We start from the raw sequence: 24,912 nt of genomic DNA on the forward strand, positions 1-24,912 counted from the left end.
CCCTCCAAGGCTGAGCAAGCACGGGGCTTCTGCTCTGTGCCTTGGAGGGCCTGGGGTTGCCTTTAACGGAGAAACATTACAAAAGAAAGTATTGAAAAAACCAAGAAGACTTTATTGTGTGCCCACTATCTACCTGGGACCATATCACATGCTGTTACCGTCTGGGGGAAGGAAGAAATCCCCACGAGCTCCATCCAGTGATGCCAGGCCTCGGACGCTGTGCTAGGTGTTTCACATCCGCTGCCTCACTGGCCGCTCTCTGCCGCGCCCCCGGCAGACCCATTATTAGCCACATTTTACAGACGATGACAACCAAGCAAAAGTGCAGAGTCCCACAGCCTGGGACAGCCTAGGCAGGATTCAGCTCGGGCTTTCTGCCCAATTCAGAGCCTTTCCCCTCTGCCCCAAAGGGCCTCTGAGGCTCTGGACTTAGCAAGAAGTAACAGGGGCCAGAGTCCAGCAAGGAGGAGCCACAGAGAAAGCCATCTGAAGATTAGTCACTAAGAAGGTGGTGGTGCCTTCCTCTTTTCTGGGTTACAAACCCCTGCAGACTCCCTCTGTCCACCCACATGTGCTCCAACAGCACAGAATGGGGTTGTTACTATGGACTGAGATCACCAAAGAGGACTTTAAAAACGAAGCCGGCATCTCTGTGAACCTTGAGAAAGGCTAGCTTAGGCGGATGGAGAAGTGGGGCCGGCACCCAGGCCGGGGCACAGCAGAGACAAACGTGTGGGGCTGACACGTGCCTGGTGAGGTGTGGATGCTGGTCTGAGGACTGGGGGCCATACTCTTGTGCTGGAGGTTCGAGGGGCCCTGCTGAGAGAGGCCACACCCAGGGCACAGCTCCTTGGGCTGGCCTAGAGAAAGGGGCACACCTAAGACCCCCTCTCCCCAGGGCAGAGCCAGCTGGAGCCTCCCTCCTGGCAGGAGGCTGAGAACACGGGGCCCACGCCTGTCCCATGTCCTCTGCAGGCCATGTCCTGAATGAAGAGGGGCACCACCAAGGGTTCTATCTGTGGTGTGGGGGGTTGGGTAGCATGGGGACAACAGAGAAACCACAGAGCACAGTTCCCATGGGCCCTCCAAACCAGCTGGGGGAAGCCACAGACCTGGCACTCCACCCCTCTAGCTCCTTGGCTATGCATGGTGTCCCCCCTGTCCAGTGAGGACACCTGAGGCTCAGGGCGGAGCCGGGGGGGGCGGGTTGTCCCTGTGGCTGGCCGAGGTGACACAGCTCTGCAAAACAGCCTTAAACTCACATCTAGACAAGTTCAGATCATCAAGCTGAGGCTAAGCAAGGAAAACAGGGATGCCATAGGGCCTATCAGCCGGTTTAAAAACTCTGCTACAGCTCATCGTGATCAAAGGAAAGATAACAGGAGCAAGAAAGGAGGCCTTTGGGACATCCTGAAAGGGAGGCTTCGAACTTGGACTCAGACAGAGAAGGCTCCAATTCCAGTTCTAGCCCTGTGACCTTTTAGCTTCTCACAGCCTCAGTTTTCTCATCCATGAAATGGGGATGTTAATATGACCCACACGGGGCCAAAAGGATTAAATGCATATATATATACATACACATAACACCCTTTGGGGCAGGGAGATGTTTATCAAATGTTTCTCTGACTTATCTTCACTGCCACTTTTGTTGGGAAGCACCCCAGCTCTATGGCAGGAAAGGTGGCTCTGGCGGGACTCAGGCTCGCCTCTCTGTGTTCCGCATGTCCCTAGAGCAGACTTCATGAAAAGCCAGAGCCAGCCCAAGCAATGAACCTCCCCAGGGCTGGTGTGTAGCAGGCCATCCGTCATCAACAAGCCAGCCAGAAGGGTCACCTCCCAGCTAGGAATGCAGATGAAATGCTGATTTCTGCGTGGGGAGGGGGCCCGCATGATGAAACCGGACACCAGGCTACTTCCTGCCAAGAGTGCTATGTGAGGTGCCTGCAAAGCCCAGCTCTGGCCTTTGACCTCTGCCCTTGGTTTGTTTACACACCGTGGGGCTGGGGTCAGAGCCTGAGATACGCCGTGGGTTCAGAAAATGACAACCAGACCTAGCCAGATGTGCGTATGTGTCAGGGACAAGGGAAGTGTTCAACAACTCTCGAAGCATGACTGCGTGCTGGCGAGAGGCCACCGGGTCGGGAGCAAGGAGGACAAGCCCGCACGGCCCCTTGCATGGTGGCCACCGGCACTGTTCTGTTCCACTGCGCGAAGGGAAAACGCCGGTGTGTGCGGGGCTGAGGGCACGCACAGAGCGCGTACTGGTCCCCTTCTCCAAAGAGCCCACCTTCCAGTTGGAAAGGCAGGACAGACACCCCAGAACCTTAAAATCACAATTTAGGCCAGTCTACGATTACAAGTCAACATGAGTAGCCAACAGTGCTCTGTCTGGGAAGCCGTCTCTGACGTGGCCTTACCATTTACAGTGGGCTTTCGAGAGTCTGATGTTATTTCATCTCCATAAAAACCTTTTCTTATTTCTCCCCTTTCATCCATGAAGAGGTGGAGGTTCTGTGGGCTCAGGAACTTGTCCAAGGATGCAGACCTAGCAAGGGGCGCAGCTGCTCCCCGATCCTGAACCTGGGGTGGGGGGGGGTGCGCTGGGCTTTGGCCTTCTTGCAGCAGCTGCCCCCTCCCCAGATGGGGCTCCTGGCCCCTGCTGTCCCCAGCATTCCTGGCATACCTCCCGTCACTGCCCCGCCTCCTGGCTCTCCCCACCCAGGACCTGTAACATTCTCTAAGGTTTCCTGGTTGTGCCCAACACTCTCTGGATGGACATCTGTGCTGAATCCTCTTCCCACGCCCACCCTGCTCAAGCCAGGCCCAGAGAGCTGACCCTTCTCCTGGCACTGCCTCCAGAATAGTCCCATGATGGAAACAGGGGCCTGCACCCTGCCATTATGCTCCCCAGTCCTCCCCAGGGGCCCCACAGCAGCGCTGACCACTAGAACTTTGTGCAATGATGGACATGCTCTGCATCTGCATGTCCAACATGGTAGCCACCAGCCGCACGGTGCTACGGGGCACTTGAATGTGGCTAGTGCAACTGAGGAACTGAATTCTCACTGAACTTTAATTCATTTAAACTTAAATGTAAGTAGCCGTGTATGGCTGGTGGCTGCTATACTGGACAGCACGGCATGTAAAGTGATTGCCACCCAAAAAATCAGATGCGCAGAGAGCCTCTGAATATTAGATAACACAGAATACTGGACAGCACGGCATGTAAAGTGTTTGCCACCCAAAAAATCAGATGTGCAGAGAGCCTCTGAATATTAGATAACACAGAATAATGGAGATCCTTTGAGGTCATCTTGTCTAAACCCCTCCTTCCTGCAGTGGAGAAATAAAGGCACAGAGAGGGGAGGTGACTTGCCCAAGGTCACACATAGCCGGTGGCCAAGCTGGAATGGGCTGAGCCAGCTTTTCTGGCTCTAAGTCTAGCATTTTTTCCAGGACATGACCCCTTCTTCCCTCTTTTCCACCCAACACCAGACGCTGGGTAAATCAAGTCAGTTCAGCTCAAGAACACTTTTTCAACTCTCACATATCTGAACAATCCTCTTTTGCTACAATACCTTGAATAACCGAGAGAAGCTGATGGTGTCCGCCAGAAAGGAAACAGAGTCCTCCACTCCAGAGGACTCCAATCCAGAGTCCTCCTGGATGGCTCACCCAGCCTGAAGTGACAAGCGCCCAAACCAACAGACACCTGTCAGAACCCTGGGGCTCTACCCTGCCAAGGGACAGAAGAGAAGGCAGAGTCCACCAGCCCAGAACCCACCCACAGGTCCCCCTTCCCAGGATGCAGCCAAGGACATGGAGAAGCCGAAGCACAGTGGACAGTGGCTGGCCCAGACCTTGGCCATGGTGGTGGTGGGCTCCAAGCCCTGGGTCACCCACCCACCTACCACCCAGACAGGGAAGACTGTGAACCACAAATTCCCAGCCATTGTTCACTCAACAACCTGAAGGAACAAAAGAACAGTGTGGGGAGGAGACTCGCCCAGGCCCACATGGCTTTCCCTGCTCCATAGAGGCCCCTTCTCTTGGCTGGCCTGCCAGATGGCTCTTAGTAGACCCATGGAGCTCTGTTGTGTTCAGACACACACACACACACACACACACACACACACACACACACACACACATCTAGAATCTGGAGCAGTGACAAGGTGGAGCTGTGACAAGGTAGAAAAATAACAGATGGGGTTCAAATCAGCTCCGCCACTCACAGTGCGACCCAGGCAAGGCTCCCAAACTTTCTGAGCCTCAATCAACTCATCTGTAAAATGGAAATGGCAATACCCACCTCAATCAAAGGCCACCTTCACCAAAGTTCCAACAACGGGTCATTTGGTAGAACCAGAAGGCATGTCCCAGTGGAAAAGGAACTTCAAATATTGCTTCTTTAAAATAAGGTTTGTTTACACCTTTTTAAAAAACAGTGAATCATCTGAGTCTGTAGGATGGAAGAAAATGCCACAGCCTGCAGGCCCCCAAGCCCAGCCTCTGCCAAACCCTACGTCCCACAGCCTTCGCTCTCCCCTGCACTGTGCCCGGCCTTGCTGGCTGCCCTCTTGGCCACGCACTCGCCACCTTGTACCCACCAACTCAGTGTTCCCCAGATCTTCCCAGGGCTGCTTCCACCTTACCATATAGGTCTCCAATGCCCTTCCCCGGCAGCAGCCCGGAGACACCCCTCCCTCCCTATCACGGTCTCCTGTTTTGCGCATTTCGTCACATTTCTCTAGATTTATCATAGACGTGTCTTCTTCTGTTTCTGTCTCTCCTCCTAAGTTGTCATCACAGTACCCCCAGTGCCTGGCGCATAGGAGATATTTAAAAAAAATAGCCATTGACCCATTGGCTGAGTGATAAAAAGCCTCTCTCATTGTGACCATAGCTCTCCAGCAGACTATGGCGCCATGGAGAGTGGACAGTGGGCCTGCCTTGCTCACCACCGCAGCCTAGCTCCTGGCCCGGGTCAGCACAGGTCAGGCCCTTCACAAACACCGAGTGAAAGGATAAATCCCACGGGGCAGACTGGCCCATGCAGGACCGTTTGTGGTTGAGGGAAGAGGAATGGCTTATTTATACCGAGATCAAATTAGTGGCTATGAGCCGAGTGCGACTAATTTCAATTTACTATTCCTGGCTAACTGGAAACTTCTTAGGATTCCCTTCCCTGAAGTTTCAACAGGAAGCCTGTGAACTCTTTCTTTTGTGCAGATGCTATAGAAGAATGTGCTCTTTCTCTGGGCCTTGTCCTCCACCCGAACCTGCAGTGTTTTTTCACCCTGCCGTGTGGGCCCTGAGTTATCCAGTTACTCACTCAGTAGATGTTCACTGAGAACCCACCATGTGCCAGACGCTGGGGACACAAGGGCAGAGGGGACGACCTGGCCTCCGCCAGCAGGGAGAGCAACAGTGACTCAGGAGGTCTCCATACCACACCTCGGCCCTCCCGCACCCACGGGAACACTGACCCTCCTGGGCCCCTGGCTGAGAGGCTAACTGGGGCCGTGCCTCCACAAAATGCACCGATCGACACTGATGCCCCTTGGGATACCCCGGGAGGAAACTAGGGGAGTAAAGCAGCCTCTCCAAACTCAGCCACCCAACACTGACACTTCGGCTGCATGGACTAAAGATCTGTTTCCTTAATGCTGGAGCCAATAAGAATGATCTTCAGGTGCCCCATGCCCATTCCAGTTAAGACTCGGAGCCCAGCCCCTGCTTCTGCCTTGGACCACAGTTCCCAATAACCAGTTCCTATAAGTCTGGGACATCACTACTTGCCTGGCACACTGTCCCTCTACGTGACCGGGCACCCCCCCACTGCACCCCAGTAGTCTCCCGGCAGCCAGGCACCCCAAGCAGCTGACTTCTAGCTAGTGCTAGATTGATGGCATAATCAAGTGGGAAGTTTGTGACGCGCACACACACACACACACACACACACACACACAATCCTGGGTCCACTGATGCTATAGATGAGAGACAGCTGAAATCTGTGTTTTTACATGCTCCCTGAGGGACGCTGATGTCCAGGCAAGTGTGCTAAATGACCAGCTCCAGGACTCTCCACAGCTAAGGGAATCAGCAGGTAGGACCTGACCCAGCAACAGCCAATCAGGGGGTTGCTTCTGAAGAGAAGCGCTGGACCAATCAGAGACTCTCAGGATTTTAAAACAAGACATGGGAAAATACTGTGCCAACAAAGGGCCAGAGTCAGCCAACACCAAGAGGTGCCTGAATTATGAGGAAACCAGAAAAGATACAGGAGAGGTTGGGAACAGGTGGGTGGGAGGGAGCCTAGGGCAGACGTGCAGTTGAGGCTGCAGAGGGGTGCCTGGAGCTCTCAGTCCTCACACACCATTACACTCGGCCCTTTCCTCAGACAACCTGGGTCTTCTGAACTCCAGAGGAGCTGGGCTAAACGTCCCACCCCCACTCGGCACCTGGCCTCCAGGTGAGCCCTGGGAGTGGCCCTCAGCTCCGACTCTGGCCCCTCACCCCAGAGGCGGCCATGCTTAGGGAGATGAACAGGATCTCATGTGCCTCCCTGAGCCAGGCCTCGACATCAGGCAGAAAGCTGTCATCCACCTCACTGAACACCAGAAGCAAACCCGCCCTCACTGGGACACCCTCGTGAAATGCATTTTGTGGGAGAAACATCGACAGGGCAAGATCTGGAACATGCCTGTAGCTCCAAATGGATCAACTCAAACACTTCTACTTAAATGGCTCCAAAGGCAAGGTGACGATATCTTTGCTAGCAGATCTGGCCCCTTGCAGCTCCCCAGCGGGGTCACCGGTCTTGGAGGTGGGAAAGATGACGGACACCAGGTGCCTCGTCCGCTGTGGTCCCAGAGGGTCATGACAGGGCAGCCGGTGCCCACTGGGGCTCCCAGCAGGAGGGTCACGCAGCGGGACTCACGGCTCTATTTATAGAAGCGGCTGCCACTGAGGATGAAGAACTGGGGAGAACCGGCGCGGCAGTATTTTCCAAGCTCACGCTGTCTCGGCTTAATTTTCATCCCAAGCAAATAAATCATTAAGGAGGCACCGAGTCTTGGAAGATCTGATGAAGAAGGGCCATTAAACGGTACAGCCTTAACTTGAATTATGGAAGGCTTCAGACAAGCAGCCTTATTAGTGTCTGGGCTGGGCTGTAACTCATGCTAACTGCCCCCTTGCCTTAACCAAGGGACACGACTGGGAGGAGTGGCTGGCTCCCCGACCGCAGCCAACAAATGCTGTTGCCAAATGGGGAGCCTCTTTGCTCATTTACACCCCGTCCCGCACATTTGCTTGCCCCGTGCACTGCTAGCCCTGCGGCACCCGCACCGCGTCCGCGCCGCTCCCGGGGGCACAGGTGACAATGAGCACAGCCTGGCTGTCCTGTATTTAGGGTGTGGAAATGCTGAGGCAGCCGGACTGCTGACGCCAGCTTCAGTAAGCCCTTCTGCTAAGGCCCGAGACCACCAGCAAGGCCGAAGGAAGGCTCACCGCGACCCTCCGTGGCCCGGAGGTTAGAGGTGGGGGTGCTGGAGCTGGCCGCCTGGATCCCTGCGCAGATCGCTGCCTCCGAGTTTGTGCCGTGAGCGGGCTCTTCATGCCCCTCGGCCTCAGGCTCCTCGTGTGGGAAGTGGGGTGACAGTACCTTCCCCTCATCCATGGGGATTAAATGAGCTGCTGTGCCTAGGGCACTTACGAGCATTTGTATGGGGCTGTGGGGGTTTAAATAAGACAACGGGAGGCATGAGCAGCGCCAAGAGGTGTTTGGTCTTTTGTAGGTGCTCAATCAATGACTGTTAGACAAAGAGTTGTTTCTATTTGCAGTAATCCTTTCCCAAACAAAGTTGGCCTCACGGAAAAGTCATGGATTTCCTTGTGTATACCTTGCTGGCAACGGGGCAACGTGGTGAATTTGGGCTCCAGGACAGGTAAGCTGAGTCACATGGTGGCTGGGGAGGATGAGAACAAGAGGAAAATGGGGCTGGATAGGAAACGGAGGAAGTGCAGAAGGCACAGCTGGACGGGGGAAGGGTGGGGAGCACATGGGGGGACAAGGTGCAGGAATGACCCTCATGTCAGCCAGGCAGGAGGGCTGGTGGGCAGAGCCAGGCTTGTTTACAGCAGGCCTTGTTGGGTAGGTGGGGAGGAAACAGGCCATTTCTAACGAAGAGGTCAGCACAGACCAAGCACGGAGGAGTAAGCAGACTGGCTTGGCTGCAGGATCAGAGTGGGGGTTAGAGAGGTGGACGGTGGGAGCAGGGGACAAGCCGTGTGTGGGGAAGCCTTGCCCTGTGCCCTGCCCTCAACACACAGCAGCATGAACCCCACCCAGAGGCTTGTCCGAAATGCAGAGTCTCGGGCCCTACCTATACCTCCTGAGTCAGAACCTCATTTAGCAAGATGCCCATTGAGGTATGAGAAGCACTGCTGACAACAAGTCTATGCGGTGAGTCCCATCAGCAAACCCACTTTACAGACAGGAATGCTAAGGAAACTTACGCCTGGCTCATCCAGGTAGTACACGGAGGGACTGGTGATCTTGACTGTGCTGGACTCCCTGCTCTGTGGTCTGAGCAGGGTGGGGACAGGGGCTCTGACATGCAGAAGGCACGGGGAAGCCATGGAGGGTCTCAATGCTGCCCAAGCTGTCAAGGCCACTTCCTACGAAGGCATCATTCTCCTCCTAAACTCCAATGTCCTCTCCCATCTATGTCAGGCTCTTTGAACACAGCTCACAAACTGCATCGAATCCTCACTCTCTTGTTTCTGGGGAGGTGCGTTTTCAAGGGGGATTGGAGGCCTGGGTTTTAGGTCTGGTTCTCCTGCTAACAGCCGGTGACCTTCGGCAAGCCCTCCCAGCTCTCTGGTCCATTCAGCTCCCCCATGTAAAGTGGGGGTCCGGCCCCAGCTGCCAGAAGGCATCTCTTCCAGCTCCATTGCCTGGGGCCTGCCCTCACCCTCCTGCCGGCTCCTCTCAGCCACCTCTTCCCCCTTCCCTTCCCTCCAAAGGTCCAGCAGGGGCGAGCCCACAGCTGGGCCTCATGGCCATCTGTTCGGAGACAGATGCTGCCCCTCAGGCCCGGCGCCTCAGCAGCTCCTCCCCACTGAATACCCGCAGGGGCCATGGCGGGCAAGGAGGCCGTGTATTTGGACAGCCTTGCTGAACACACGTCCACCGAGCAAGTCACCACCACGAACTCCAAAACACTTCCACCAGCCACTTAGCTGGAAATCCCTGAAACTGCTCACAGGGAAGGCTCAACACTCCCAGCTCATTTGTGACAAACTCACAGTGGTCTTTGAACCTCAGGTGGCATTTCCATCAAGTATCTTAAAGAGAAAAAGAGTCAACCCCCCCCTCCAAACCAACATATTCCCTTATGTGAAAGCCCCCAGACCCAAATTTAATAACAATAATTGTTTCCACATTTAATAACACTAACAGTAATTCTACCAGTCTATGGGAGCTGTGATCGTCATGATTGGCGATTTTTAAACCTACTTTTTCCAATATCTACCACGTGCCAGGCACGTGCCCAGTCACTTTCTGTATATCATCTACAATCCGGACGCCGGTGGCATACTGTGTTTCTATTACTTTTGCAGATGAAGACACGGAGGCTCCAGCGTGAGCTGACTTGCTCAGGGTCACAGCTCATGAGCAGCCCCGTCAGGAGTGAGCCCCAGCTCTTCCCACGAGGCCCCACGGAGGCCCTCTGAGAGGAAGAGGGCAGGTGCATAGTGTTTCCAGTGCCCCTGCGTGTGACTCCGCTGTGGCCCAGGGCGACACTCTCCTGACTGAGCCCGTGTTTCAAAGCCCCCTTCCTGCAGGAAGGACTTCCAAGAGTGAACCTACTCACTACTATTCAAATGTGAACACTGCCCCCCCCCACACACACACACACTCAGAGCAGGGCCACAAAAACCGCTTTCAGCTAAAAGTCTGTTCCTTTCTGTGGCAAACAAAGGGTAGGGGCCAGTTTCTGAATGTCAAGATTCTGAATTGAATGGCCCAGCCCATCGCCCAGCCTGGGCCTGGCCCGAGTGCGGGGACAGATGTGCTGTGCTCCACACACAAGGAGAGGTGGGACTGGGTCACTCTAGGGTCAGGCTTCAAGGGGGTGGCCTCTCCTAGCCAGCCTCCCTCTATTCCAGCCAACTGTGACTCGGGTCCTGCTGCAGAAGGGAACAGAAAAGCTCGGCAGGTGGCGGGAGGCCAGTATATTCATATGCGCTTACTGAGCACCTACTATGTCCTCAGTTCCAAGGGGTACCACAGAGGGAGTCCCTGCCTCAAAGAACTATCACCCTCAGTCCTGGCAAGAGCAGCAACAGAACAGCAACCCACTCCATCATGGACCTGCCCTGGGCAGGTAAGGGACCAGGTGACTCAGCATGCAGACACACTCCCTACATCAGGACTGACCAGATTATACAATTCAAATGCTCCTAGTCCAGCACTGTGCTTGAAGCCTCCTTAACAGCAAATTAATGTGGTTCTACTGTACTTTAAACTAGAAACCAAATCATTCACAAGATTCATCAAGGGGCCCAGAAGAGCTCAGCGCTGGACGCGGGTAAGCACGGTAAGACCCATAGCCCCCTCCAGCACACGCCCCCACTCTGAGCCACATGCTGGACCATGCTTCGTTTCTGCCTCATTTCTAATCCTCACAGCAACTACGCAAGGCACATATAATTATTCCCACTGCACAGAGGGGAAAACGAAGGCTCAGGGATGTTAATTAGCCAGAAGGGGGCAGAAATGAAATTTAAATTGGAATCAAATGTTTATTCTCAAAGATTGGAAACTGCCTAAATGTCAAAAAAATGGGGGTCTGAATAAAATAGCGATACAACCATACCAAGAAAACTCAGGCAGCTGTTAATAAAGAATGAGGCAACTCTATAGTAATCATATTAAATAATCGCCAAGATCTATAAGGGGGGAAGGGAGATGCAGAGCAATGTTTACAGCATGATCACATTCATGTAAAATTTCTGTGTCATAAATTTCTGGAAGGACACATGCAAAACTATTAATGGTGGTTGCCAGCAGGGAGAGGAGCTGGGGAGCTAATGGGTGGGGGGGGTATTTCATTGTAATGGGGGGGTATTTCATTGTAATATTTAAATTTGTTGTTACGTGCACAGTTTGCCTTTCAAAAGTAAATGCACACATATTTTTAAAAAGATTTTATCTATTTATTTGAGAGAGAGAGATAGCAAGAGAGAGCATGAGCGGGAGGCAGGGGGATGGGGGGGGAGAGGGAGAAGTAGACTCCCCACTGAGCAGGGAGCCAGATGCGGGGCTCGATCCTGGGACCCTGGGATCAGGACCTGAGCCAAAGGCAGATGCCCAACTGACTGAGCAATCTAGGCGCCCCAAATGCACACATATTTTTAAGTCCCTCCTCTATCCACTTCCCCGCACATGCCTCCTGGGTCACCATCCCTTGTCCTGAGGAACTCACTTCATCTCCACTTGGGGAAAGAAGGCACACATGTGCAAAAGTAAGTGAATGGGGTGGATGCGGGAGACTCGGTGCTGAATGAGGGTGCAGGGGGCAGAGCCCTGGGCTGAGGGCTGGGGTGGGCTGGGGTCAGGGCAGAATGATAAGGGGGACCAGGCCTGGGTCGGGAGGGCCGAGGAGCTGCATGTCGATGTCAGGGAGGCTGGGAGGACCGTGGCAGCCGGGAGACACATGGGAGTCGAGCAGGAAGGTGGTGAGTTCAGTGCAGACTGGAGGATGTCTCTGGCAAGGGGACGGTGTCCTTGTACTCAGCCTGGTAGGAAACTCTCTCTGGCTTCATCAATACCAGAAGCCTTGGCTGGCTGCCAGTGTCGTCTGCTGAGCCGCTGCGCCAGTAAATACTTGTTGGCAGGTCAATTAAACCATCTAGGAACAACGTCTGGAAATACAGTTTTCCCGACTCGATGCAGGTGGACAAGCGCTCTCTGCCAGTTAGGCCTGAGAGCCTACGTTTCCCACTCTCTAAGCCCCCAGAGAAGGAGCCCTGGCGCCGACACCTGCTCTGTGGAATCAGGCTCTATGTGGTGGGTAAAATGGAGTCAGGGCTGGCCCAGGCAGCAGGAGCAGGGCACAGGAGAGCTGATGGACTGGGGTGAAGCACAGCTCTCCTGCTGGCTACCTGCTTGGCCTTGAGCAAGTTCGTGAGTTCTCTACCTCTCCAAGATTCCATTTTCCCAGCTACAAAATGGAAATAACAGCAACATCCCCTCAAAGTTTATTGTATGGGTTAAGAAAAAGAGAGAGAGAGAGAGAGAGAGAAAAGAACACTTGGCCCAGAGCATAAAACATGGGTGGTATAAAAAAAGCATAATCATTATGACCCTCAAATCAAAGCTGCGCAGGGCTTCAAGCCTGCCTTTCTCTGTCTGGGGCTCCTCTCCACTTCCTGTGTCACCCATACACCACTCACCCCCCAAGATCTCCAAGACAGGAGACAAAGCTGTTCTGTCAAGCTTCCTGGCCTCCAACCTGTGGAAGGGGGAGCCAGGGAGCAGAGGAGCAATTCCGGAAACCAGCCCGGAGCCGATTCCAAAGGCCTGGCCCACCTCACAGCCGTGGGGCCAAACCTCACAGCGGCTGGGACATTTTCAGTGACATTCTCCCGTTAGCAACCAAAGCATGCCTGATTCACAGACACTGCTGGGCTGTCTTGATGCAGCTAACTTTTCAGAACACCTCGTGGAGCTCTGTGCTGAGCCAAGAGCTTTGAGGGCTGGGGATGAAGGCAGGAGGGAGGAGAACAGCCGGGACAGCATCTCAGGGTCTTACCCAGATCCACCGCTGAAGGAAAGGTCCAGTTGGCTGTGTGACCAGCCCAGTGGAGCAGTCTCTCCTGTTCCTTCCCTTCCTGCCCCCTCTGCAAACATCTCCACAAGGGGCCCACTGGGCCAGTGTGCCTTGTTTTGAATATCCTGGTTCCCCCCATTACTAGCTGTGTGACCTCGAGCAACTGACTCAAGCTCTCTGTACCTCAGTGTCTTCATTGTAAAATGAGGTAATACAGGCATTCGCTGAAAGAGTAGTTGCCAGGATTAAATGAGTGAAAATTTGTAAAGTGCTTAGCATAAAGGCCAGCACAGACTAAGCACTACGTAAGAGGTAGGTATGGGTGGTGTGTTATTATTGCTGTTATCACTTGGGCTGTGGACCCGGTCATCTGGAGGCAGCTTGCCCGCTCGCCCGACCTCCCCCTGGGCATCCTGCAGCTCTTCGCGGTGAACCCGGAGATGCAGAGCTGCTCCACTCCATGCCATGGCTGAAGAACGCATTTGCAACAGGAAAACATGCTTCTAGGAGCTCTACCCCCAACGAACACATGCTTCACAGTTAAATGCGGTTAGTCCTTTTTGAGTCTTGCTTTCATAGTCATAAAAATTCAAACATTGAGAAAAGGATATCCATGAACTTACTTCCGTCACATTAGAGGAGAAGCTTCTATTCAGGCCACTTTTGTTGTAATCTATATGTGAAGCTCAGGACCTGGCTCAGTTCGCCTAGTTAATGAAAGCCGTGAGCACCAACGGCTGTGTGCTCTGTGCCTGGAGCTTTATCATGCCCATTCTACAAAGGAGAACACTGAGGTTCAGAGAGAGGAGGTCATCCTTGTGCCCAGCCTTCTGGTGAGCACTGGGGCGAGAGTCGAATACGGTTTGTGAGGGGCCTTGGGCATACTTCTCTCCCCAGTGACCTTCTGGGGAAGCAACCCCAGAGAGCAGCCCTGCCTTTCTGTTCCAGAGTCTGTCTCTGACGGTCCTTCCCCATATCCCTGTCAGGTCTGAGTGTGGAGACTTGACATCATGGCCACAACCAATGGTGGCTCAGAATTTTCATGTACAGAACCCCACCGTGGGTCACCTTCCCTGCCCAGGGACTCCCTAGGGCCAAACCCTTCCCAGTGCCCAGGGATGCCCCTGGTGGACATCCGCCCAGGTCACGGGCTACAGGCATCACGCAGTCCCCTGCCAACCAGCCCCGATCAGACTCCACCGTGGCACGTCCTGTGGCCCACTCTGTAGTCAGGGCGTGTCCTAGGCTGCCCATGACCTTTCAAAGCCCAGGAAAGCTGAGGTCGCCCTCTCTGCCATCATATCGTGCCCATAATAGAGAACATTACTCCCATCTGGAGAGCAGGCCAGTGCCACAGCAGACAAGCGAATCCCGACACGGAACGACAGATGCTACAGTCTGGCCTCACATGACATCTTGTCCTTCCCTTGCCTCCCGACGAGCATTCCAGCTTCAGCCAAACTCAAAAATCACTGTGAGCGGGGAGGAGGATGGAATAGGCCAAGTTTCAGCCGCACCAACCTTCTCCAGCCACCTGAAGGATCCAAGAGCTCAAAACGCCCTAAGAACAGCTGTCCTTTCCCACGCAGCTCCCCACCAACATCGCACCAAGGAGGATACCGCGGCTTGACTGCTCCTGATCCTAACATGCCTGGGGGGAGCCACCGGCCAGCCTCGTTAGCACCTTAGCTTTGTACCTGAAAGCCAAGCAACAGATAATAGCTGAGTGTGAACCAATACTCAAGAGGAAGCGCAGCTTGGGGGCCCAACTGTTGGCTCAGGGAGCTCCTGCTGGCTATCAATGTCGCCTTTAATGCCAGCGACCATATAACTGGTACCGCCAGGCCAATCTCACAGCAGCTGTGAGAGGGACCTGATACTGTCCCATTTTACTGATAAGCAAAATGAGTTGTAAGGCATTGGAATGACTCACCAGAGACAGGAAACCATTGAGCAGTGGGGATGCAGTTGGCACTGAGGCGTGTCAGACTCCAAAGCCTTGTACGCCAAGTCCACTCTTCTGCTCCCATGATAAATTCTGGCAAGTAAATTTTCCAATTCTGCTTGAAAAGAGTGTTTGTTGTTGCTATTGGTTTTCTCAGTACTGGGGTTTGCCTGGCCCCCATGTCTGTGAGGGGTCCAGACATTCTCCACAAGGCACTGGGATGATTAAACTAGCCCTTCTCAGGACACACTCATCTGCTCCTAGATCTAACCGGTTAATCAGAGAAAACAGAACAACACTTTGCCATGAATGGCAATCTTCGTCTAACAACCATGAAAATGAAATCTGAGGAAGAATGTCGTCTGTTACACCAGAGAGATGAGCACACCATGGGGGTGCCTGGGTGGCTCAGTCAGAGAGATGAGCACACCATGGGGGTGCCTGGGTGGCTCAGCCAGAGAGATGAGCATACCATGGGGGTGCCTGGGTGGCTCAGTCAGAGAGATGAGCATACCATGGGGGTGCCTGGGTGGCTCAGTCAGAGAGATGAGCATACCATGGGGGTGCCTGGGTGGCTCAGTCAGAGAGATGAGCACACCATGGGGGTGCCTGGGTGGCTCAGTCAGAGAGATGAGCACACCATGGGGGTGCCTGGGTGGCTCAGTCAGAGAGATGAGCACACCATGGGGGTGCCTGGGTGGCTCAGCCAGAGAGATGAGCACCCCAGCCACTTTCTGCTGGCCCGCCACCCTTGAAAACAGCCAACCTTCCCTACCCTCGAGGTAAATATAAATTTTACTTGAGTAAAATCTTGTTCTTGACTTCTTTTCTGGGGTGGTACTCTCAGTCCCTCAACTGACGGGGGGGAGCATGGGAAAAGAATAGACTTCGGAGGCTGACAGACCTAGGTAGGCGTTGGTTCTCTGTAGCTCTGCTCTTCCGTTTTCTCCTCTCTGAAATGGGGGCAATTATAGCTCTCATCTGACATGAATAAACTGGAATTCTGGCTGTAAGCACCTGCCTCTGTGAGCTTCATTAGGGGCGTGGCAGGAAGTCTCATGTGTGGATGAGGAGTGGATAAGCCCGCAAGGCTCCTCTCAGCTGGTGGCCATGCATGGCTCTGTGCAGAGGCCACCCTGCCTCCCTGAGGGACTCCCTCCTGAAGCCATAACCAATTTTGTGGCCATGATTTTTAAGCTGCCTCACAGCACGATGGGGCCTATTAAATGAGAGGAGGCCTCAGAGCTGCCAGGGATCACCCCCAGTAGCCTGGGGGCTTGTCTACAGCCTGCAAGGGGGTTTTGTTTGCCCACATGGTGTTTTCAGCAGCTGCCAACTTCAAAAATGGGGCTCTTTCACACAAATCTAGATTTCTGGGTCCTCTTGGAAAAAAGCAAGATTCTACAACTTCTGGCTCTCATTCCCAGGAGGTAATAATCACCTAGAGATGAGGGCCAGGTGACCCCTTTTAATAGACAGTTCACCAGGGAGAGCTGGAAATTGGGTGTTCAGTCCCTGCCTTCAGTAGGCGGTCAACAAATGATAGTTGTTATTATCATTACGTATTATTTATCAGTAACTCAGAGTACACGGCATTCAAGTGCAGGCACTATGCCTTCTACTGTCACTCTCCTCCTGCTGTGAGCCTGAGGCCTGGCACACAGGAAGACATCAATTTGTATGACCCTTATGCAGACAGCAAGATTCATGATTAGTATCAACACAGGAAGCCCTTATTAGGTGCCAGTCACTGGTCTAAGCACTTCACGTACATTATCTTGGTTGATCCTCACAACAACCCTGCCCAAGATTACTATCCTTGCACCACTTTTGCAGGTGGGAAAACTGAGGCACAGCGCAAGACCACCAAGCCAGTAAATGAGAGATTCCCAGAGTTCACATCCTATACCCGGCAGGGTCGGCCCGAGTGACAATGGAGGGCGGGGCCTCCCCTGCTCCCTGCCGCCCTCCCCAATGCCTCCGGTGACAGGCAGCCTTTGGAACCCCTGGCCCCCCGACTGGGCACTTACGGTCAAGGCCGTTGATGTAGCGCATGGTGACTTCGCAGTGGCCCCACACGGCACTCACCACCGGGTACAGCTTCTTGCCCTTGAGGCCGCGGAAGGCCACGCCCAGGTACTGGCCATCTACGACGAAGCTGAGCGTGCCCTCGTCCATGTCCAGCACCACGAGCAGCGAGTCGGGCAGCGCGAAGGCCTCCTCGGGCCCCAGGAAGGCGGGGTAGGCCACTCCGGGCCTGTTCTTCCCATCGTGGTAGAGGCGGCTGCGGCCCAGGTCCCAGCCCCACGACTCGGCGTCGCTGCCCACCAGTGCCGTGTAGCCCACCGAGTGCAGAGGAGCGCGAGCCGTGGCCACGCCAACTACGGCGTGGGTGCCACGCTGCCGCGCCGGCCAGTTGATCTGCCAGGCGTGCAGGCCGCGGGCATGGCCCACCTTGCCACGGATGCCATCCGTGCTCTGGGCCACCGGGTGCCGGTGGAAGGTGAGCCGGTCGTCATCCTTGACGAAGACATTGAGCGAGCGGTCCTCGGGGTTCCACGCGTGCCGCAGCTGCACTGAGGGCCCCGCCGCGGGCATGTCCAACAGCTGGTCCAGCCGCGCCGGCCGCCCCGGCTCCGCCCCCTGCAGCTCCCGCTTGGCCGGCCGCAGCGCCGGCTCCCGCACCTCCACCGACTTGAGGCTCCCCGAGAGCTTCTGGCCCATGGTTCACTGCCGGGAGGGGGCCGCTGCAGGCCACCGCTACCTCGTGGGAGCTTCCGCTCCCCACAGCCAGGGATGGGCCGCCGGGCTGCGTACCAGACTTCTGGACCGTATACCTCCACAGCCTCTACCGGGCTGGGGCAGGGGCCCAAGCTCCTGGAAGAAAGCAAAGGGCACCGGTTATGACAACAGCAAAAGCCACTTATGCCCCTCTTGCGGCTGGGTCCTTTGCATGCATTAGTAAGAACAATTAAGTAATATAACAATATCTGGCATTAATCTAGTACTTTCCATACGCCAGACACTGTTCCAGTTTACATTATCATTTAATCCTTAAGTCCTCCCTGTAAGACATGTACATTATTATTCCCATTTTATAGTTGAGAAAACTAGAGAAGAGAAAGGCTAAGTAATTAGCTAAAGTCCCACAGCTAATAAGGTGCTGAGCTCAGATTCACATTGAGATCATCTGGCGTCAGAGCCCATGTTCTACTCTTCCAGTAATCATAGACAATTTTATTTTAGAAATAAGGACTGAGCCTAGAGAAGTAAAGTGATTTACCCAAGACCACAGAGGCTGGAGAAGAACCCAGGTGTATTTTGTCCCAGGGACAAGGCCTGTGCCAAAGCTGAGCGGACACAGGGCCGAGGACACAGGGATGCAGAAGTATAGGGTGTGGCCCATTGGTTCCCACCCTGGCTTCCCTGGGGAGCTTAAATTGTATCTAAAGTGTAGCCAGCCTCGAGAAGGAAGACACAGTGAGGAACCCGCAAAATCACCCAGGGACATGAGCATGGACACAAGACAACCATCTGAGGATGGGGTGGAGTCTCCATGGGAAGGTGAGTGGGAGGCAGGGGAATAAGGGGGCTAGTGTCCAGGCTCTGGAACCAGGTAGAACTGCATCCAAATCCCTGTCTCCATCTCTAAGCTGTTTGTCCAAAGAAAGGTCTCTTAGCCTCTCTTAGACTCTAATTTCCTCATCTGTAAAAGGGGGGTAAATAGCGCCCTCTGCGTAGTGTGGTAATCTGCGAGACAATATAAAGGGCCAAGCCTGAGACTCTGTGGGCAAGGTTTTCCTCTCTGGCTCTATCCTCTGGGCATCCCACAAGTACCCCTTCCCTTTGGATGGGCCTGCTCTTTCTTTGGGCACATAAACACTGGTTAACAACACTGACCCTGGACAACCTCCTCTGAGGCAGGATCCTGGTTTCCAGGGAGGAGGATTTGGCCACCATCTCTAGGAGGCCAGCCAGAACCCAGGGTGCTCAAGCTGCTTGGAAAGCCCTGTATGTGAGGAAAGATGGAGAGGTGAGCCCTGCATCCAGTCCAGAGCACAGGCATGTGCACTTCCCTCTGGCCTAAGGGCAGCTGGGCTCCAAACAACTTCCCCAGAGACAGACCAAGAGGCAGGCATGTTTCATGCCCTGTCCCGTCTGGCCACAACCTCCCACCCAAATAGTGACACACTCCCAGGCACAGTCCAAAGGGAGAAGGAAAGGACCCTGCTGCCGCACAGCACACCAGGTATACCACGGATTCCTTTTTAACTCTCCTATTTTATTCTCAACTCCCATTTTCTTTCCTTTCTATTTGCAGACGCCAGCTTTAGCACATGCCAACCCTATCCCGAGCGCCCTGGCTAATGTTTAATCTGGTGGAAACCAGAGCACGTGAAAATGTGCAACACTAGACACTCCTAAGATAGCAGAATACAGTTACTCCTTTTCATATCCCAAATCACCTAAAATAAAGGAGAAAGAGCAAGAGAAATGTAAATGTTATCTTCAGCGAAACTAGAACACATTTGTAACCCAAAACACAACTTCTAAGGAAAGACTGCCAAGAACAGTAAAGGGCTGCCAAAAGCAGCGAAGATCCGACGGGGGCGAGAGAGCACCTGTGGCCGCAGATCTCGGATAAAGCTGGCAGAGCCGACTAGTAGCTGGCACTCCCTGATGGAAAAAACGAACGGTTCCCAAACAGAAGAGCAGGAGCTGCCTCGGACACCCTGAGGCTAAAGGAGGGCGGGGCTAGCAAAGGAAACCTCAGGTCGCCATCACGGCAGGAAGCAGTGTGTCTGTGAGGCAGAGCGGGAGGACGGGCCTGCACTGGGGGAAGCCCCTGGCTACAGATATCTGCTGCCTGGATAGAAGCAAGGCCAAAAGAAATCACAGCCATAGTCCTGGGAACAAAACTGCCACGAACCAGGGCGCCATCATCCTGTTCTCCTAAGATACTTCCTGGCCTTTCCTCTACATAAATCCACTGCAAAATGTCGATCGAAAGAAGCTTCTCCTCTTCCAAAGAGGAACAAGCACAGGATAGAGTCAAAGATGCTTACAGGAGAAATAAAGGAGGAAAAGGGGGAAAAAAAAAAAAGGCAAACCAAGAAAATTCACCAGGAAAAAAGCTGTCACAAAGCATATAAAAATTGTGACTAAATTTGTAAACTACTTTTGTAATCACTTATTTCAGAAGGGAGACAACTAGCACAGTCTTAAAAAAAGATAAAATGCGTCTTATATAGTTATAAACATCCAGAAGGACTGAAAATAAAATACAAACCTTCTAAATTGTCAGAAAGAACACAAAATAAAACAGACCACACAGTGAAAGATTTTGCTGTAAGAAGCAATAGAAACAATAACACAAAGACATAAAATATGATAGTAAAACTAAGCCAGAAATACTAGCTATGTCAATGAATGGCCATAGTAAACTATACAAAAAAAAAAAAAAAAAAGAGTCTAAGATTGGAAATCAAGACAAAACTCCCAACTGTATGCTACATATAAGAGATATCTCCAAAGCAGAGAGACTCAACAGTATTAAAGATCTAACATACCAAGTAATAGCACCAAAATTCACTGCAAAAGCTACAGCAAATACAAGGACAGACAGATACACAGTAGAGGCAGGTAACTTTAATGTACCCTTTTTAGCTTATGACAGGTCAATGAACCAAATTAAGTAAAGACATAAAAATACTTAACTAATAAGATAGGTCATTTCCCATTTATTAGGCTACAAATAAACCATACACAAAAAAAGCAGAGATAACACAGAATCTACTAACACAAAAGAAAAACTAAAAACTAATCACAAAATTATGATACAGAATCCTACCACTTGGATATTTTTTAAAACTCTCTTCTAAACAACTCAAAAAAAATCTATATAGAATTTGCAGAATATAGAAAGAGTGAGAATAACAAAACACATCCCATATCTTAGAGCCTGTGGGATCCTACTAAAGTAGATCATGACTGGTGTACTTATACTAATAAGTACAAAAAAATGAAAATAATGAATTAAGCATAATAAAATAGAAAAATAATAGAACTAGGGGCGCCTGGGTGGCTCAGTCGTTAAGCGTCTGCCTTCGGCTCAGGTCATGATCCCAGGGTCCTGGGATCAAGCCCCGCATCGGGCTCCCTGCTCCGCGGGAAGCCTGCTTCTCCCTCTCCCACTCCCCCTGCTTGTGTTCCCTCTCTCGCTGTGTCTCTCTCTGTCAAATAAATAAATAAAAATCTTTAAAAAAAAAAAAAAAGAAAAATAATAGAACTAATAAAAAAGTCTGAGAACTAGTTCTTTGGGAAAAAATACCACATAAACAAAACAAAACCAATAAAACATAAAAACTCTCTAATGCAATCATTTAATCTACCATATTATATTATCTATTATAATGTTATTATTCTATCATTATCATGTTGATAGTATGTCATGAAATGACATAACATGATGTAATGAAACAGTACTTTATCTCTATGGTCTTCTTCCACAAAAACCCATAACCCCAGTCTAATCATGACAAAGACATAGGATAATTTCCAGTGGGAGGCATCCAACAAAAGACCTGACCAATACTCCTCAACACTGTTAAGGCCATTGAAGACAAGGAACAGCTGAGAAACTGTCACAGCCAAGAGAAGCCCAATGACAACTAAATTTAATATGGTGTCCTGGAACAGAGAAATAATACTAGGTGAAAACTAAGGAAATCTGAATAAAGCCTGGCCTTCAGGTAACCATGTATCAATACTGGTTCATTAGCTGTGATAAATGTACCATACTAATGGAAGATGTTAATAATAGGGAAAACTAGGTGTGAGTATATGGGAACTCTGCCTACTTTCTATGTAGTTTTTCTATAAATCTAAAAATATTCTAAAAATTAAAGTCTATTAGAAAACATTAAACCACTTTTTAAATTCTAGAAAATGTTAAAAAATGTACAAAACTTAAAAATCACCACCTGACTCATTAACCAGATGTAAAACACTATTAGCATTAGGATTATTTCATCTTTTTTTTAATTTACAAAAATTAGTGAATTTTCTTTTTATTTATATGTTGGCTAATTGAATTTAAATTTTAAAAAATAAAAAAAATTAAAATCGGCATCATGGGCCTTTATTCAGGTTATTTCACCTAAAATTAAACAATTAACAGTTTTACATATTACTAAATATATTTTAAATGCAGGACTTCGATGACTAAAATAAAGAAACAATAAAATCTATCAACCATTTAATCTAATCATTTAAGGGGGAGAGAAGACCCAAACATAAGAAATAAGAAACGAAAATGGTAAACAACCAAATTGCATAGCAAAAAGCACTCATAAAAGAGGTTAGACTAGCTTGTTGTCTTAATATGGGGAAATACTTAAGACACAAATTACAAATATATGACAAACTACTATAAACTGGTAAGAGAAGACCAACCCACATACAGAATGTGAAAGATACAACAAATAGTTCACACAAAAAGAAAAACAAATGGCTCTTTTGAGAAGATGTTCTACCAAGTGCATAATAAAAGAGAAACAAGTTAGAACTACAATGAAATGCCGGTTTTGTCTATCAGATTAGCAAAGCTCAAAAAATTAGATAACACCTTCTTGGAGAAGCAGACAGGCTCATACATTGCTAACCTGAAGGTAAAATGGTGTAACCTCTGTGGACAAAGAATTAGCGCTGTCTCTCAGAATGGCAAGTGTACATTCCACTTCCAATATTTATTCAGTATTAAATGTGCAGAGCTACATACATATGTATAATACATCATACACATATATTATGTATTATATATAAAATACATGTGTATATCAAATATTATATATATATATATATTACATACATACATAGGCAGCATTGTTTGTAATAGCAAAATATTGGAAAAAACCCAAACTAAAGCCAGGCTAAATAAATTTTGGTAAATCATGTGATGGAATACTATGCAGTTGGAGGAAAGAATGTACTGACATGGAAGATTCAACAGAGAGATGAAGTTGAACAAACAAGGTGCAGAACATGCTGTGTGGTATGCTGCCATTACTGTGGAGGGAGGGGGAAGAGGGCAGAGGTAGGGGAGTGAGGTGGGGGTGCGGTCTCTAACCCAAAAGGGCCCAAATGGAAATGAGGACCAGTTGTGTCTACAAGAAAGCTGGACACTGTAGTTCAGTTAACAAGACAACTTGCTTTTTCCTCTATTCACCTTGGAGCTCCATCGCAACCTTCACCCAGCCCTTGAGCCTCAACCAATTATGAGAAATAAGCAAGATAACGTGTGAGTGGTGCAGGGTGTGTATGGGGGATTCAATGAAGAGAACCAACACTCATCCAGGGTCATCTCTGTAAGTCGGTACAGTCTGCCCTAGCGCATCAGACTGCGAGGCGGTTGGAATCTGTCGCTTTTATAATTCACTTAAAGGCACCTTATAGTCCCATTCTAACAGACCGGGAAACTGAGGCACCAAGCAGCCTGAGCAAAGTGACAGCGGGGCTGTTCCCATCCTGAACCCAAAGTCCCCACTACGTGTGCTTTCTCCATCACTAACCGTAGGTATCTGCACTCTGTTCCAGGTGGCCTCACAGGGGCTTCACAGGAACTGGAAGTCACGTGCCCCTTTATCCAAAACAGGGGACAGGTGCAGAGAGGGTCCCAGCAAGTGGCAGGACTGAGATGGGCCCCAGGGCCATGGTAGGACAGGCCCGTGCTCTCCCACCTTCCTCCGCACTGCTAAGGACGGGGCTTCTGTGTGATGCCAACTGTGATCAGTGCTGTGTGGCCCACAGGGGACATGTCTAAGGGCAACTGCTTTACCCTTGTACACAACCAGGCCAACTCTGGAGTTGTTGCTATTGAAGAGACACCTTCAATGTGTTTGAAAGCAACAGCCAAGCCACATCCCCAGAGGAGGCCCACGCTGGGTCACTGAGGGCCTCAAGGCCTCTGCCCCATCAGTGGCAGCTGGGGATCCCAGCGGCTGCCCACACTGGGGGCGAGGCAAAGCAGAAGTACGACAGATGGCCGCTTTGCTGCTCACCCCAGGACAGGGCCCGATCGGAGTGTTCATGTCCACTAATGGAAACCTAGCAACCGCGCCACGTAACGAAGGGCAGAGTTTGAATGCCCGGCTGCCCACTGGGCCCCGGCAAGGACGTAAGCTCTCTGAGACTCACCTGAAAAGTGCCGCTAACTCTGCTAACCTTGCCCGCCTTTGCAAGGACGTCTGTAAAGTCTGGAATGGCACAGGGCACCCAGGAGCTACCCAGGAAATGTGAAGCGCTCCTTTAAACTGCGGATGTTCTCCGACACTGCCATTTCAGCCCCTGAGCGCAGCCTAAAGAAATGACCATGGGTGTGCGCTAGGATTCAGCTACAGAGCAAAGGGCAGAGTGGTTCACAGCAGCAAAGAATGGAGGTCAGTGCACATGCTCAACAATAGGGGACCATGTCTTAGCTTCTAGCCCAGGTCCTGGTCTGGAGTGGGGGCTCTATTCTGCCCTCACGTTCCCTGTATCTCCTCACTGCCTCTGCAGTCCTCGCCCCAGGGAAGTTCCAGCTCCTATGGTCCCCTTTAACTGGTCACTCAATAACAAATGAATAAAAGACTGGCTGAATAATTTGGTTTTAGTCCCACAGAAACTGTCAAGGGCAATGGTCAGGATCAGGATCGAGGGACAGAAAGACCAGCTGACTCCAGGCCAGAGCTGGGAGGAAGGAAGTTAGTAACAGTCCCAAATCCTAAACCCAGGCTACAGGTCCGTCTTCACGTCTTTGTCCAGGTGGGTGGAGCTCCTAGTCCTTCCTTCTTCCTCTCCCCAATCCTGCCTGACAGCTCCACCTTCTCCAGGAAGCCTGCCCTGATCCACCAGGCCTCGAGGAACCTGCCCCGCAACTCTGTCCACCCAGAGCCGGCCTGGGCTCTCTCTGGTCCTGCTGATCTGTTTTTCTTCCTACCTCGAGGGGTGTTCCTCTGAGCACAGGAAGCTTTCACCTGGGCTTCTCTGCTCCCCCCAGCCCAGACACAGGCAGCATGCTTTAAAGACAGGGTAGAGTATATATGTATGAGTGTGGGGAGGTAGCCCTGAGCTTCAGGGAGGTCT

General features: G+C 51.4%; 1 protein-coding gene across 1 annotated transcript in view; it reads right to left on the reverse strand.

Annotated features, from left to right (window-relative positions):
* SPSB4 (splA/ryanodine receptor domain and SOCS box containing 4) overlaps positions 1-24,912 on the reverse strand; it is a 76,173-nt gene that overhangs the window by 42,982 nt on the left and 8,279 nt on the right. The window contains exon 2 of the mRNA XM_036102689.2: positions 16,821-17,667. Within this exon, the coding sequence (XP_035958582.1) occupies positions 16,821-17,514 (694 nt within the window). The 5' untranslated portion in view covers positions 17,515-17,667. The remainder of the gene's footprint in view (positions 1-16,820; positions 17,668-24,912) is intronic.

Source organism: Halichoerus grypus, chromosome 1 (genome assembly GCF_964656455.1).
Source record: "Halichoerus grypus chromosome 1, mHalGry1.hap1.1, whole genome shotgun sequence".
In the NCBI taxonomy this organism is placed as follows: Eukaryota; Metazoa; Chordata; class Mammalia; order Carnivora; family Phocidae; genus Halichoerus; species Halichoerus grypus.